Genomic DNA, 15,299 nt, shown 5'->3' on the forward strand with positions numbered 1-15,299 from the left:
CTTGGTATTATCTTCTACTCTGTTCTTTAAACTGGACTTGCAAATCAAAGTATTGGCTCAGTGCTCAGTAGATTTCTCTCATGTTTCTGATAATAGATGTTTCATTATGTCTCCTGCTTTACTACGCTATTTAGAGAAGGGTTCTGTTGAAGTAGGATCCATTATTGAATTGATTCCAAAAGCACTGATTTAGATATTATTCCTGTGAGTCACATAACACATCCACATTCAGGAATTTAAAGCTATTTCTGCTTTGTTCAAGAATTTTGAAGGAAAGGAGACAGCACTGAGAATCACAACCGCTTTTTTTTAATTAAAAAAAAGAGAAAGAAAGAACTTTCAATAAATGAATGCAGTGAATTTTTAAAGTTGTTTTGGTTGTCGTGATGAATCTTTGCAATTGAAGGGTTTTTGATCAGAGACAAAGATGGAATCCTGAACTTTGGACTTAGCGATGTGTTGGTTTAGATTTCCTTAAAGAAAACACAGAATTTTATAGTTGGAAAGAATAGCAGTGGGAAAAAAACAAATCGGTAACTGCTAAAGTCAGCACAAAACATGAGGACACAAAACATTGGCAGTACACTAAATTTGTAAAGCCTATAGCAGTTACTGCATTCCTTTTTGTAATCAGTGGTAACCAATATTGTTAAGGAAAAAAGCATCAGAAGGAAAAAATCTTGCTGGGAAACATTAGGGGAAATTAAAAACAGATTTTTATTTTTATTTTTTTACATATTTAGGAATACTAACTACATTTCAAAATGCATTTAGGTAGGAATAAACTTAAATGTGCAACATGAGATGTGTGCAGCTTTTTTCACATTAGAAACATTGCATTTTAGCTGCAACTGCATCCCAATTCCAGTTCTTCACTGAAGTGAATAGAACATGTATAATATTAACTTCCTCTAGCAACAACTCAGTGCCTTTTATTTAGGTTTACACTCAATACTATAGCACTATTTTTAGTTTGAGATATGTTTTTCTCACTTTAGATATAAAATGCCAGTGTGACAGAAGATAAAAACAACTCTTAAACCTTTCCTCTATCTGGCAAAAATGTTTTCACTGCTGATAAGGAGCGCGGACAGTACCTCACCTCACTTTTGGCCTGAGGATTTTGCTACGTGCAGATTGTATCTGATGGTTTTTGTCTGTTACATAACATATTGTAGTTCTGGTTGCATTTATCCAATTTTAGTTGCCCACTTTCACACTTTTAGTAATGGAAGATACAGTTAGGTACCAAGAGCCTTTAAGAGAAGCAGCCAACTGAGGTTTGAGGCTGATGTGCTTTACCCACTGCTTTTATGTGCATGAGTGAATAAATTCAGTAGAGCTGTCGTCATCTCATTGTCTAAACTCTATTCACGGTGGTGTTCTGATGCAGTGTCCACCTAGCTTTACTAATATGACTTTAAAATATTGAGTGTTGTGGTAAACATAAAATATGTTAATTGTATTTTTCTCTTTCAAGTAGTATAACATAATTTTTCAGGTTCAGATTCTGGCATGTCCTTTTATGCTTAACAGTTATGTTTCAGAAGTTTTCATTTGCAGTTTTCCAAAATACTCAGTTCAGCAACTGAGCACATCTTCTGTGTGGTTAAAATAGCACCAGGGTCTTAGTTTGGGGGTTGGCTTTTTTCATGTGCCAGTATTCAGTGTTGTTGCTTATCAGTATAGCTATGAGATTTCTCATTTTTTTTCAAAGGTGATCACTTCTTCAGGCACAAAAGGCAAGTATTCTCTCTTGTCCTTGTCATAGTTCATATAATAACAACTCTGATTTCTATTTCAAAGACGTTGTCCTAATATTTTCAGGTATTGTAAGATTTTTTTGTTCTGGGAAGACCCATGGTATTGTCACTATAGTTCCGACAAATTTAAAGTCCACTTTTCAGTTCTGGTTGCTCAGAGATCCTTTGTATTTAAGAGAGCCTTTTTTCTGCTTGTTTCTTTCATAAAAATAGTTGGCCTCCTTTTCTACTGGAAGCTGGGAATGTAGAGTTCAGAAAAGTTCAAAATAGGATTTGAAAGGTCGCAACAACTGAAAGAGTTGTTAAATTTCTGGCAGGCAGACATAAGCCTATGGGGCTTTCATGTCCTGCCATTGCTTCTTCAATACAGTCCCTTTTTTTTCCGTAGCCATGCCGGAACTGAAGAGAGAACATTTCTTTCATGACATTTAAACAAAGATTGAAAGATGGACTTCTATGTTTTAATTTTTGTTCAAATATAGAATACTACAGAGATTTTATCTGTCTGTAAACACTGTAAATATATTGTTTTGAATTCACTAAAAGTATGAATATATAATTATTGTAGTGATCTTTCCCTATTTGTTTGCAATGATTTACTTTCCATTTACTTGGTCAAGCTTGGTTACTCTTGCCACGGATAGACAGAATGGCAAAAAAAAAAAAGTTGATACAGAACACGGGCTACTTCTCTAAAAGGGTAACACATTTCTTCAATAAATTTCTTTTATATACTATTGCTATCTTAAATAGTATCAATTTGTAATAATAAATATGTATATTTGATGTTATAGATAAGCATGTCACGAGCTTTCACCTGATAGACCAATGGATGGGTTCCTGCCCCTGGCTGCTTACACTGCTCATTTGTTGCCTGAGGCATTTTCACATCTGTTGGGTTTAATATTAACTAGAAAATAATAACAGGATGCCTCACTACTGCTTGACTGTCTCAGGAAGGAGAGGTAAACTGAGGAGACAAGTATTTTGAAGCTTTGTAGTTAAAACGAAGGGTTTGTTGGCAGCTGGTACTAGAAAACACCAAGGAAAATAATGAATTTTGCTTGTGGTTTCCTTTTAAATCTAAAAAGTAGTTGTTGTTGTCTGTTGATTCATGTTTTCCCCATTACAAAGAGTGGAACCAAGTGATTTGTTTGGGTTAATTAGCAGAAAATGGCAAAAATTACTTGCACAGTAATTCTGTGGTGAGCTACCAGCGAGAGTTAGAGGCAAAGAATGGGAAGCATATATATAGTTTGTTATGAGTGCATGCAGAGCTATATTTTTAATATGGCACTGATGTTTTTAATGATAGTGGCATTTCTGGAGATCTGTGATTTCACAACGAACATCATTTAGGATTGAGTGTAAGCTGAAAACACCTTGTGAAGCAATTACTTGTGTTTGCTTTATGATCTGAGCAGCAGTCGTGGCCCCACTTGTGCAGACTGGGAGCTGCTGTTTCCTGGAAGTCCTGCACCGCTCCCCCACGCGTTCCCCCACTGAACTTGGCTGGTCAGGGAACTGCTAAAAAAATAAAAAATCCACAGTTTAACAGAATATGCTGCTGTGGAGGAATGCATTTGTGTGTATAGAAACTTACCTTGGTGAAGCAGAATTTTAGTGCTGGGCTTTTTTCAAAGCTCTGAAAGACTTTTCCAGTTCACCTATTTTACTGTGATTTCTGCCTACTCTTTGCCACTTACTCTGTGTTCTCTTTCCTTCGTTATATGGAAGGCCCCGGGAAATGACTGAAGCAGTTATTTCTGAGATACATGCTGAATCTCTCTATGTTCTTCTTGTGACATAAGGTCAGTGGCACAAGCTTGCAGCTGAGGGGATGGTCTCCATGCAAATGGACCATCACTTGTGGCAGTGTATCCCCTCTGCACAGACTGCAGGCCTCACCGTACCCTCTGGGTCAGTGCTTGCACAACTCAGGGCTTTTTCCTTCAAAACCAATAGCTTCTTCTTTTGGAAAACAACAATCTCATCAGCTAACAATTTCAGAACTGAGACTGTTTATTTCCATAGCAGAAGCCTCAGAAGTTTGGTTAAAGTCTTAGCCAAGAACTTGTCGCCTAACTCCGATAGATACCAGGCTTTCTTCATCAAGGTGCTTTGTCTTTTGGCACCGTGTGTTTGGAAGCAGTTTGGTGCAGAAGATGCACAGTTTTTGACCTAACAGGACTTGCCACTAGCTGATTCCAGTGCTCCAGTGTTCTGAGAAGTACTCCAATTATTCTTTTATCCCTCTTGCTCACTTCACAACAGCTGTTCGCCTGAAATAGTCAGTGTCAGAAGATGAGATCTTTGGTGGTAACATTATTCATTCTTGCTTGAGCACTGTGATGCACTGTCTGCAGACTGTTCTGCTGCTACTGGTTTTGTGGCTGGGCCATTAGTCACAATGAGGAAAAAATCCCTTTTTTCCATGCCTTCTCCTTTTTTCTCAGATACACTGCAGCTGCCTGAGCAACTCTGCTGGCAGATGTGGGGCTGTCAGTAGCTGCTGAAAGGAGAACGGGGGCAGGAAGAACAGGCACAGCTTAAGTGGCCCTGGATACTTGTTTTACGAAACTCTGCTTCAGAAAACAGAAACAGAAACACAGAAATAACCTGACAATTACCCATTCCATCAGCTGAAACAAGCCCTAACCAAGAAGATATCTTCTCCCACAGAAATTGAAGGGAGTGTGGTTTGAATCATTCTAGATGCTCATAAGGAGCTTTTGATGACTCAGCAGATTTATTTTATTCTCTTTACCTTCATTTATTTCCTTGAATGCTGTCCTCTGCATAGAGCTGTGCCACTGGTGCAGCATCCTCTGCTATGGGCCCCAAGTGACATCAGGCCACTGCTTCTGAATGCACATCATGAGCTCTGGCTGACTTGAGAGCTTTTCAGCTTTGTGCACATTCAACCTAGCCCCAACTTCAAATCAATTAGTTCTGATCTACAGGATTATTGTGGGATGGAAAAGCATCATTTTTTCATCTTGAAAAACTGAATTGTACAAAAACATTGGAGACTGTTTTAAGTTTTGTTTCAAGTCAAATACATATCAGTATAATTTTATTCATATGTGGGGGCTGTTAATTGATATTTTCTTCAGCTTCTGCAAAGACTTTTGAAAACCATGGCAACGTATTCCACACACAGCAGACCAAAGTGAACTTATCCTGCCTTGGTATGTTATTACTTGAAATACAAATATAGCACAATGATCCAAATATGATGAGTATAGGAGCCTGTGTTTTCAGCACTGTGGTGATGCACTGCTGGCAGAGGGTAGATGTGCCCCCCTTAGTGTTAAGTGGTGAGCTGGAGAAGCAGTAGTGCCACTTATTTCAGCTGGGTTATAAGCACAGGTTGCAAGGTAACCCAAGCAGGTTTAACTGCCCAGGTGCCTGAAATGCTTTCACTGTTCCTTTTTCTTTCAAGAATGGATTTCAAAAGATTGAGTTCACTAAAGCTAACTTGAAGTGATTTGCAATAGTGCTAAGGTTATTTTTTAATTAGTAAATATTAAACAGCTTTGATTAAAGCAAACCATATTTTAGCCTAGCAGTTCTTTGAAGAGTGCCATCATTTAAAATCAGAAGTTTTCTTTAAATCATCCTTCAAAGGGTTAGAGAGTTTTGAAGGGGTGCAGGATGTTGGATTCCTTTTTCATTTATTCTGTAAAGTTCTTACTGAAAATTTCTTCAGCCTCTACGTCCTACAGCAGAGTCCTCTGAACCCCTAGTATTGTGTATTTTAAGATAATTCTGAATCAACTAAAATCTTTTGAAGGTTTCTCTGCTTTTTGTTCCTATTTCAGTGAGGGGAAGATGAGCAGAGCTCCCTCTGTGTAGGGGATAGAGCAGCCAAGAGAAAACCTGCTTTTCTCATGAAATTGGAATAAACTAAAATGGTTTTTCTGCTGCTCTGCCTTCCAGTCTGTAGAGTGAAGTGGTTATAATTAACATCTGTACTTTCATCTCACGCGATGAAAATAATCATGAAGTATTCACCTGCATCGAAGAACTGGTGTTTGTATGCTGATTTAGTGCATCTGTCTGCCATAAAGTCCCAGTGCATTCTATATATCTCACTTTTTGTGGAAACTTCAAATGATTACAGAATTGCTGGACATGCATTAGTTGTCTCCAAGCATTGCATTGCTGCGTGCTGTGCATTAAGAGCATCACCCTCTGTGCAGTGTGACATGAGCCAAGGGATTTGGGATGAGTGCAGGTGGGGAAGGAAAGGCTGCTTGTGCTTCCTCAGATGTACTGGACAAGAACAAAGAGACAGTGGAGCTGCCTAGACTTCCATAAGAACAAAATCTGCTGTTGCCGACATTTGCTTGAAATATTTCTGCAGTGCCAGCTGCTTTTATTCACATAAGCTTGCCTCAGAAAGCGAATGAGTTAAGCTGGCAGCTAGCTCTTACTGGTGTCACCATCTCCGCTTTGTTCTGCAGCAGAACCTAGCAATAGCACAAATATTTGCACACACACATCAAAGTGCATTCCTGCTGACTGCAGCTTTGGCACTGAAAATCCAAATAAGGTGCAGCATTAGAGTACACTTCTGCCTGGAAACTGCAAGTGCTTTCTTGTAGTGGCCATACTAAGGAATTAGCATGGCTGCCCAAAATGTTCTTCTGTAGTTGACAATAGAAAATATTTCACTCCAAATCCTCCTTGCTCTGAGAGATTTGATCTATGGAGTCTTACAGAGTTGCTGAGTGTTCTGATGTAATGACAGCTGCTCTTTATGTTTTCTGTTTTTTTGGCGCTTTCTCTCTGATGTGTTTTGTAGCTCAAATTTTGATGAGAGTTAATAGTTTTTTAACTGGTCTGCTGTTAGCGAGTTGGCTGCGTCATACCTTTACACACACAATAATTACAAAAATATTGAATGCTTCTGAGTGCTAAAAATCTCCTCTTGTAGGTGTTTGTATCTTATTGAGAATGGCATGATGGTTATGCGACAGACATGTTGGAAAACTGAGATGTCATGCTTTAGACAGCTTGATTTAAAAAAAAAAACTCCCTTATTTGGACATACAGGAAAAGAATTCAGTGTATGAAGTCTTATATGAAATTAGATTTGTCCTACATATCTGTATGTGTTTAAGCATTTATCTGGTCCTTGTGATAGTAGTCTAATGGGAATAGTTGTACTACATACATTAGGGAATGCTGTAGACACTGATATCATCTGTGTGGAACTGAAAAAATGAGCATATTTTAATTCAAGCGCCTATCACACAAGAAGTCCTTGTCTGCATTTGTGGAAATGCAGATGTACCTTTATTGCTTATGTCTGGGAGAGATTACAGTACAGCTACTGCCTAAGGTACCTTGAGAAATAGAGGTGATAGCTACTAATTGACCCCAGTCCTCCTTGTCATTGGAAGGTTTGCCATAAGTGATGAGAGACTGACCTCTTATAAATAGTTTGTGTCCCTCTCAGAGAGATGAATTGTGGCATTTTACGTGTTTCGAGTGGGACATAAACATTTTCACTCGCTGAGACAAATGTTTGCCCACAAAGCAATAAGCAGCTCTTTGGGCTCTGTAACAAGGCCCTTCTCTAAGCTTTATTTTGGCAGGACACCTAATGCCTTTCCTATCATCAGACTATTAGTTGGCAGTCAGTATTAAGGACTGGTAACTGAAGTTTATTAGAATACTTAATTCTGTCCTTTTCTGTGTGCTAGCCTTCTTGCTTTTTCTCTCTGCATAAGTCTGTATTACAAAAGTAACTTGGTGGAGGGATGGAAGTGGTAGTGCCACAGAGCAACTGATAATATATATTTGAGTATGTTATATGTGATGATTAGGAGAGTGTTGGTTTTTTCTTTTTTCCATTATGTCAGATATATATGCATTAAAAAACATTATCTTAAAGAACTCCAGTCACTGTACCAATGCGGAACTGTTCTTCGAATGGTCAAAATGGAGTTTATTAATTACCAGTAGTTGAAGGCAGGCTCTTGTCCTCAATGCATTCAAAATGAAAGATCCGTAGCAGTAAATACTGACCAGAAACTGAATACCTTGTCTGAAAACTTTCTGTACTTGTGCTCTGAAGGCAGCGAGTGCCTAACGCTGTGCTTCCTGAGATGAACTGAGTGCTTTTGGTTGTGTCCCATGATCTTTTTCTAAAAAGCATCAGGGTACTTGGAGAAAAGCTCACAGAGCTTCAGAGCCAAGTCATTAACTAAATTCAGATGCTTTTATTTATGTTATGATTAGAATGTGCTGTCTGTACTAGCTCAATAACATAAACTCCACAAGAGTGAGTTGGGCCACACTTGATAATCAACATCTCTGTGGTATGTCAGATGTAAGCTGCTTTGTCCTTGCATTAAGCCATCAGAAGGCTTAGAGAGAATCTTGCAATGTCTTCCACAAAGTGAAACACGTAAAGATCTATAATTTGCTTCTGTTGTACAGGAAGAAGACACAATCTTAGCTTCTCTCCTGTAAATGCCTTTCTTCTAGTCTGCATCGTTCAGATTACTGAAAAATTGACTCATGGTTACTTCTTCCCAGACTGTTGTTCTTCACACTGCTTTGTAGTACAGCATCGTTGCTTCTTTCTCACAATCTTTTGGGTCTCTATACTGTCTTTGACTTACTGTTAATTCTTTTACTAATTTAGAGGTATCTGCTGATTTTCATACTGTGCCTTATATTAAGTTAATCACCAAAAAGCATTGAATTATACTTAGCCACAGCAATGGAGCAGGGAGTTCAAAATGCAGTGTATAAGCTTGTGTTACACATATTACACATGTCCCTGCCTCTGTGGTCTTTAGGAAGGTGATAAGGAGAAGAATTGACTTCAGTTGACTTTGGTTACTCAGACTTCTGGCTAACAACAGCACAGAAAAGCGTGTAAAATTATACAGGAATGGTAACATAATTGGAAGGGAAACTGCTTTTCCTTTGAGGAGAATAGTGACAAACTGAGTCACTGACTGCAAAAATGATGTTTGAATCAAGTATGAAAAATAGCGTTATGGAAATGTGCGAAAGGAAAATAAATGGCAGCGGAAATGGAGTGGCGGCCAAGTGAAGCTGTAATCATCTGGAGGATGGCAACAAAGCAAAGAAACTTCCTTGTCCATTTGCTTAGGGCTGCTGCTGAGAGAGACGCCCTCCCAGGCACGGGGCTTTAGGTACTACTTTGAAGCCCTGACCTAACCTCAGAAAGTTGCTGTGTGCTCGGGAGCGATCCTTAGCCAAGGGATCCGCAGCTCCAGCTCCGGTCTGCTGGAAAAGTACGGCTCTGAAACTACTGGACGCAGGGCAATTGTCATTCAAAGCAGCCAGCTGTACGTGTATGTGCTGCTGCAGGACAGCTTGGTAAACTTCTGCAAAGATTTTCCCTGTCAAGAGTGCAATTCTTCATGCTGTTCTCTAATCCACCCCTCAAATTACCCTTTTCCTGCTTTGCTGTAGAGAAAACATGTCTGTTAGTGGTATCACTGGTGGCTTTAGTTTGACAGGAGGCAGATTGCTGTCCCACAGATAATGTGATGGTTACATAGACAGAACGTCTTTGTGCACATTTCTGTGAAGTTGTTCCCCTGTGGATGCACTGGAGGTTCTGCATCATGGAGAGGCCCCCAGCAGGGCTCTTATACTCAAGGAAAATGTTTGGTTGGGTGGGAACTGTGTTTATCCTGAGACATAACTGCGAGTGGTGAAGTTTCACCAAAATTCATTTGCAATTTGCAAACTGTTCTTACACTGCGTAATTTAGTTGAAAGCAAAGAGTGCATTGTCTTTTCTTGGTTTCAGTTCCCTTCATTGCACAGAGTGAATCCCTTTGTCATGACTTTTAAGATCTTTTATGCTTTCAGCTTTCAAATCTTTGTACTTTGGTTCTTCAGCATTCTTTCTCTTTCAGAATTCTATTGTGCACGTTTTATTGTTTCAAACAAAGGTTTTTGCTGGAGTGTTTTCTCATGCAGTGGTAGTAACTACTTTTCATAGCTGTAGTTGGTCGCATATCCTGATTGCTACAAATTGGTATTTATGCTTATCCAAACAGTATGCTGCTATCTTCCGAAGTGTATGACAAAAAACTGACCTCTGAAGTGCTAACCATGTTTGTAGTTTTATGTTTTAACTGAAATTTACTTAAACACCATTCATTTCCTGAGAAGACTGCCATTCTTTCTCTAATTTAGGTCTTTGAGCTCGAGACAGAATGCTGTTCCCTTTCAGGCACGAACCAAACCGCCTCAGTTTGTCCTCAGCAGGAAGTGCTGATGCTGGAGCTAACAGCATGGCCCTGCTCAGCACGGCCAGTTGTTAAAAGGTCTTTAAAATTATTAGTGTGATCTCTGTACGAGAAGAAGCCATAAATTAAAGTCTCACATCTTGTGGGATTACTGCATCAATTAAATTAAAAGTAATAGTAAGTGTGTGGAGCATTGTTCCATCTACGAGCAGAGCAGGACATTTTCTCTGTCAGTGGTCTAGAAGGAAATTTGCTTGCTTTGAGCTCGCTGCTGCCCTGCCAGATCTGTTGTGCATTCTTAGCCAGAGCTCTAAGAAAGCAAACTATTTTAAACAAAGCTAAGCAGTTTAAAATAGTTTCCTTAGAAGAGTCTTAGTATGCAGAAAATTGCAATGCAGATTTCAGCAGTTGAAGAGTAACGTATGTTGCTTATGGCACACTACAAGTTGAGTTGCTCATCTGGCTCCGTGTGAGTGTGTGCATGTAACATCTGTCTTGGGAGAAAGGGGAGGTTGTGCCTTCAGTCATAATGGCTGTGCCTTCATGATTGGAGACTGTTTCTGTTCTAGACAAAAAGTTCCCATGGGATTCCCTGCCTGGAATCTTGAAGGGTCTGGGAAAACCATTTCTGCCCAGAAGTAATAATAGCACGGGCTTTTATTTTTGATCATGAACTGACATTTAAAAGTCATCTGAGGAAAGATGCTCCTTGTTTGAAGTCAGGCTTTGTTTAATGCAGCTGAAGCTGATCTTTCCCATCTGGTATCGCTGTACTTAAAGTGACATCTCCAGCTGATGAGGTTCATAGGGATGACTTTCCCAGGAGACCTGTGAAGATCGGGTTATTCTGCTGTGCTGGTTGCTGGGTGATAATCCAGAACCTACAACATGAATTTTGAACTGTAGTGACATAAGCACTATTGCAGCTTTTCTGTACTACGTGCCTAATATTTCCACTTGTGTGCCAGGTGTCCACGTTCGACCTGAGCGAGACAGGCACTACATTTGTATACAAGGCATATGAAGGGTGTAGATGGTGATGCCGCTTCCTCTCTCCTACACCGTCAGTGTTTAATATTGCTTACTTAATCTGGGCAGCTGAAGTTCCCATTGCTGCCCAGTGTCACCCAGAGCAGCCATCCCAGCAGAGGCACTCAGCCTTGCACAGCTCCTGGTGAGGTGCTGCCACACACTGCTCCAATGCCTACTGCTTCAGCTTCCTTCAGAATGCAACATGACTAGAAAAGAGATGCGGGCATTTCTGTCTGGGCTTTTTTTCTGTGCTTGGTGGATTGCTAAAATATCTTCTTTCCTGTTACGAAGCTGGATCTTATCCTGAATCCTGTGAGTTTCACACAAGATCAGATTCTCACAGCACTCAGACTGATTGCCAAAGCTCTTGCTTTAAGGCACAGAATAACTGCTTCCTGTGTGCACAACTCACCAAAACAGTCTTTCCTGTGTGCAAGGAAGCTGTTGCACAAGAGAAAATTATATACATTATGCTGTGGTTTCTGAACAGCATAGAATTGTCCCTCTGCTCTGTGTTGTGACACCTCACCTGGGGTGCTGTGTCCAGATGGGAGTCCTCAGCACAGGAGAGACGTGGACCTGTCAGAGTGTGTCCAGAGCAGGGCTGTGAAAATGACTCAAGGGATGGAGCACCTCCCTACAAGGACAAGTTGAGAGCTGGGGATGTGCTGGGAGAGCTGAGAGCAGCCTGTCAGTATCTAAAGGGGCTGCAAGAAGGAAGGGGACAGACTCTTTAGCAGGGTCTGTTGAGCAGGAGTTTTTACAACCCTATGATAAAATGCTGGCCACTAGCTAGAAGGATCAGCTAGGGCAGCTATCAGGGGTACTCATTCACAAGCAAGCCATGGGTGCGACCACTTCTCTGATACTCATTACTGAGAAAGGAAGCCTGAAAAATTTTTGGCATCAGAGGAGCACAATTCCTCAGACAGTAAAGCTGAAAATATCACTGTGCTGCTAGGCACGTGTCCCTAAAGCAGGCACGTTTTTGTTCTATAGCTACTATGCACTTTGTTTCCTTTTATACATCTTTGTTTCCAGATTGTGGCCTTTATCCCCATGATAAATACAGCACTAGATACTCTAAAAACATAAATTGGCAAATTCCATGTGCTTTATGTCATTTGGCACTCTGCACAAACCCCCTTCAGTTTGTCATAAATTCCTAAACCAGAGCAAGGTCACATCTGGTAGCAATTTCATTTTGCCAGATGAGGCATAATCCTATAAAACCAAACTCATTTTCTCCAGTGGCTTTCAGAGATGAGCCCTCCTGCCCCTTTTCCATGAGCCCTAACAGTTAGTCCATGAGCTCTGCAGAATGACTTAGGCTGGCACTCTGTTCACACTTCATATGAACTGCAGTGTTTGGAACACAGGTTAGTGAAAAGGACATAAGACAGTACAAGCAAGTAAGCATGCTGAAGTCTCCACGATAATAAGCTGTGTCTGGATTCTTTTCCAATAGCATGTCCCTGCAGGACGCAGACATTAAGTGTTCCTCCTCAGCGTTTGGGTGCATACAGATCTCTGAGTACTCATCTTACTGTGTAACAGCCAAACAACACGTGTAGCTCCTATTTTGCTTGTATAATGTGCTTTGAAAATACCTACAGCAAAAGGTACGTTCAAGGTAATTCAGGATAGGATTGAGGACAATAGTATTGAGTGCAGTAACAAAGCAGTGATGGACTGAGTGCTCAGTGATGAATCTTAGCACACTGTAGTAACTATAAGTAGCTCCGTTTCCCACTAAAAAGGATGTTCAGCAGCAGACTCATTTGTTTCGTTGTTTTCCACTGGCCCATTGTATTTGGAAATGCAGTTATTTTGAGATCTCATTACCTTTATGCTATGGGATCTGCTGACCCTGTTCCTCAGGAGGAGTTATCCACTGTGTCTCAGCAAGGTGAACTCACAGGGCTCTGGGCTGGGAGTGTTTTGTGAGATGAGGTTGTATTATAATGCATTACTGAAGAGAACGAACAGGATTTAGTTAACTGTGCTCTTCCACACTTCGTACATCCTACTCGGGCTTCCCAGACCCCTTTGTGAAGAGCAGAGCTCTGCTTTTTTTTTGGAGGTGAGCAAATTAAACATCGAATAAATGATACTTAAAGAAAAAAAATCATTAAAAATTCTGATGGTGCATTTGATTACTGTTAACTATTAAAAATGTAAGTTAACAGTGGCAGCAAACTTTGACATTCAGGTCTCTCTGGAGGCCCTCCTGTCTCTTCTGTCACCAAATTCATGCCTGTTTGAATGTGTTTATTCGCAGGACAAATATCCCAACATCGTAGCCTTTCCAGAAGGACAGTGGGGACACTACATAATTCTGAAGAACCCTCAGCTTCCTGGGTAAGGCAGTAGGTGGGATTTTGTACTGTTCTTAAGCAGAAGGGACACGTTTCTTTCTGAACTGTGCTACAACAGCAGTGGGCAGAAGAGATCCTGGGGCTGCCCTCCATGCAGCAGCACAGGCTGCGGGTGCCTCTCCTCTGTTAGATCAAGCAGCAGTTTGCAGCCCCTGAACCAAAGACTTTATTGCTCTTGCCCCTTCCTGCAGCTCATTCTTCTGTGTGAGGATTGGAAATTAGTGGAGCAAAGTATAGCTCTTGGTTCTTTTTTCCATTAAAGAATGAACCAAAACTGCAGTTAATGTGCTGCTGAAAGCAGCTGTAGTTATTACTTTTCCTTAGAAGGAAATGAGTGAGGTAGAAGAGGTGATCGTTCCACTGCCATTACTGTGCTCTTTGGGCTTCCTGAGCATGGCTACATTTATTGCTGTGTTATAAAAAGGCAAAAAGTTCTGTAGGGGTGGATCTCATCCCCAGCCCAGAACATGCTGCTGCTTATGCTTGTGAACTTGTTTTCATGCTATACCTAGAACAATGCCTGACCTGCAGTTGCAGAGAAATCCCTCTTCCCTTGGCACAGCATGCTCTTTGACCTCTGTGCTATAGCAACTTACAATCCGTATGAGACCAATACAACATCTGGGGGGAAAAATAAATCCTTGAGGGGTTGAAAAGTTGTATGTACCTGGAAATTATTACATCAACAAACTATCAGTTCTCCTTGGTTCAAGAAAATCAAAGTATTTCTGATTCCCAAAGACAGAGATCTGAGAGTTGCATTACCCAACGTGAACTCTATGCTCTTAACCACTTTCTGCTTTGAAGAAGCAAAGCAACTAACTTTCCTTTGGCTGTGTGTACAGGTTTGAATTAATGATTGTTTGGAAGATACACATCAGTGAAGAAGGGGAGGTTACACCTGTTCTGGACCTTCTCCCGAAAATACCAGAGCAAGGTAACACCACTCTTTGCAGAGGCCGTTCCTGAGCTTTTAAGTAGAACACCTTTTTATTTTTTTTTTTTTGCTCAGCATCTCCGTAAATAAAATGGAAATGCACCGTGCAGCCCTAACCAGGCAAACAGATGAAAACGGAGGAAGCTGCTGAGCTTCCCCTCCAATGCATTTTTATTTAAAAGCACGTGCAAAAACAAGCACGTTTTTGTTTCAGGCAGCAGGCAACCGATCCCATCCTGAAACGCAGGGCTGACAGCTGCTTTGAGGAACAGCACAGCTGGGCCAAAATAACGTGAAGCTTTTGCATTTCTCTTGTAGCCCTGAGGCAGAAGAAAGCGGCTGTGGAAAACGCAGCTACCTGCTTCCGAAGCATGCTGCGTCTGTTTGGGATTGCAACGGCTATCGAGACCCTGATCCGAGTGATGGCCTTGGAAAAATGAGCACGTGTGCAACAGGTAGCAACTTCAAAAGTAGTTTTATTTAAGATACTGTGTTACGCAGTCTATAATTTTATTGAATATAAACATTAAGTTATTTTCCATTTAGAAACCATACCCATAAAACATGCTATCTGTACAGTTATGGCACGTTATATATAAATTGTCATGACATGAAAATAAATACAGCCATTTAAATACAAAAATGCCAAACAAAATAGTTACATGTACAGAGTGATTTCATTATAAATTTATCTTTTTTGAATCATTAATGTACCAGAGTGGTTTATCTCTTTAACATTTTCTAGACACCTGGAAAGCGTTAAAAGATCATGCACTGTCACAATCAAGTCCATAAAAAGTGGAAGTTTCATTTCACAGCTCTGTAAAAGTACAGTGATTTTAAAGTAACTAGAGAACAGTAAGAGACTCCTAGAACCAAGAGTTGAAGAGCTTTCTTATTAAATTAGGCTGGAAGTAGGCAAATAATCTGAACATTTT

At 40.4% G+C, this 15,299-nt stretch overlaps 1 protein-coding gene across 1 annotated transcript in view; it reads left to right on the forward strand.

The window, feature by feature from the left end:
* The window catches only part of CENPP (centromere protein P), a 112,072-nt gene extending 97,271 nt beyond the window's left edge, over window positions 1-14,801 (forward strand). The window contains exons 6-8 of the mRNA XM_065749860.1: window positions 13,328-13,407; window positions 14,270-14,361; window positions 14,680-14,801. Coding sequence (XP_065605932.1) covers window positions 13,328-13,407; window positions 14,270-14,361; window positions 14,680-14,801 — 294 coding nt within the window. The remainder of the gene's footprint in view (window positions 1-13,327; window positions 13,408-14,269; window positions 14,362-14,679) is intronic.
* The last annotated feature ends 498 nt before the right edge of the window (window positions 14,802-15,299 follow it).

The sequence above is a fragment of the Cyrtonyx montezumae genome, unplaced genomic scaffold, assembly GCF_038088225.1.
Source record: "Cyrtonyx montezumae isolate F1298 unplaced genomic scaffold, pur_monq_1.0 scaffold_6, whole genome shotgun sequence".
In the NCBI taxonomy this organism is placed as follows: Eukaryota; Metazoa; Chordata; class Aves; order Galliformes; family Odontophoridae; genus Cyrtonyx; species Cyrtonyx montezumae.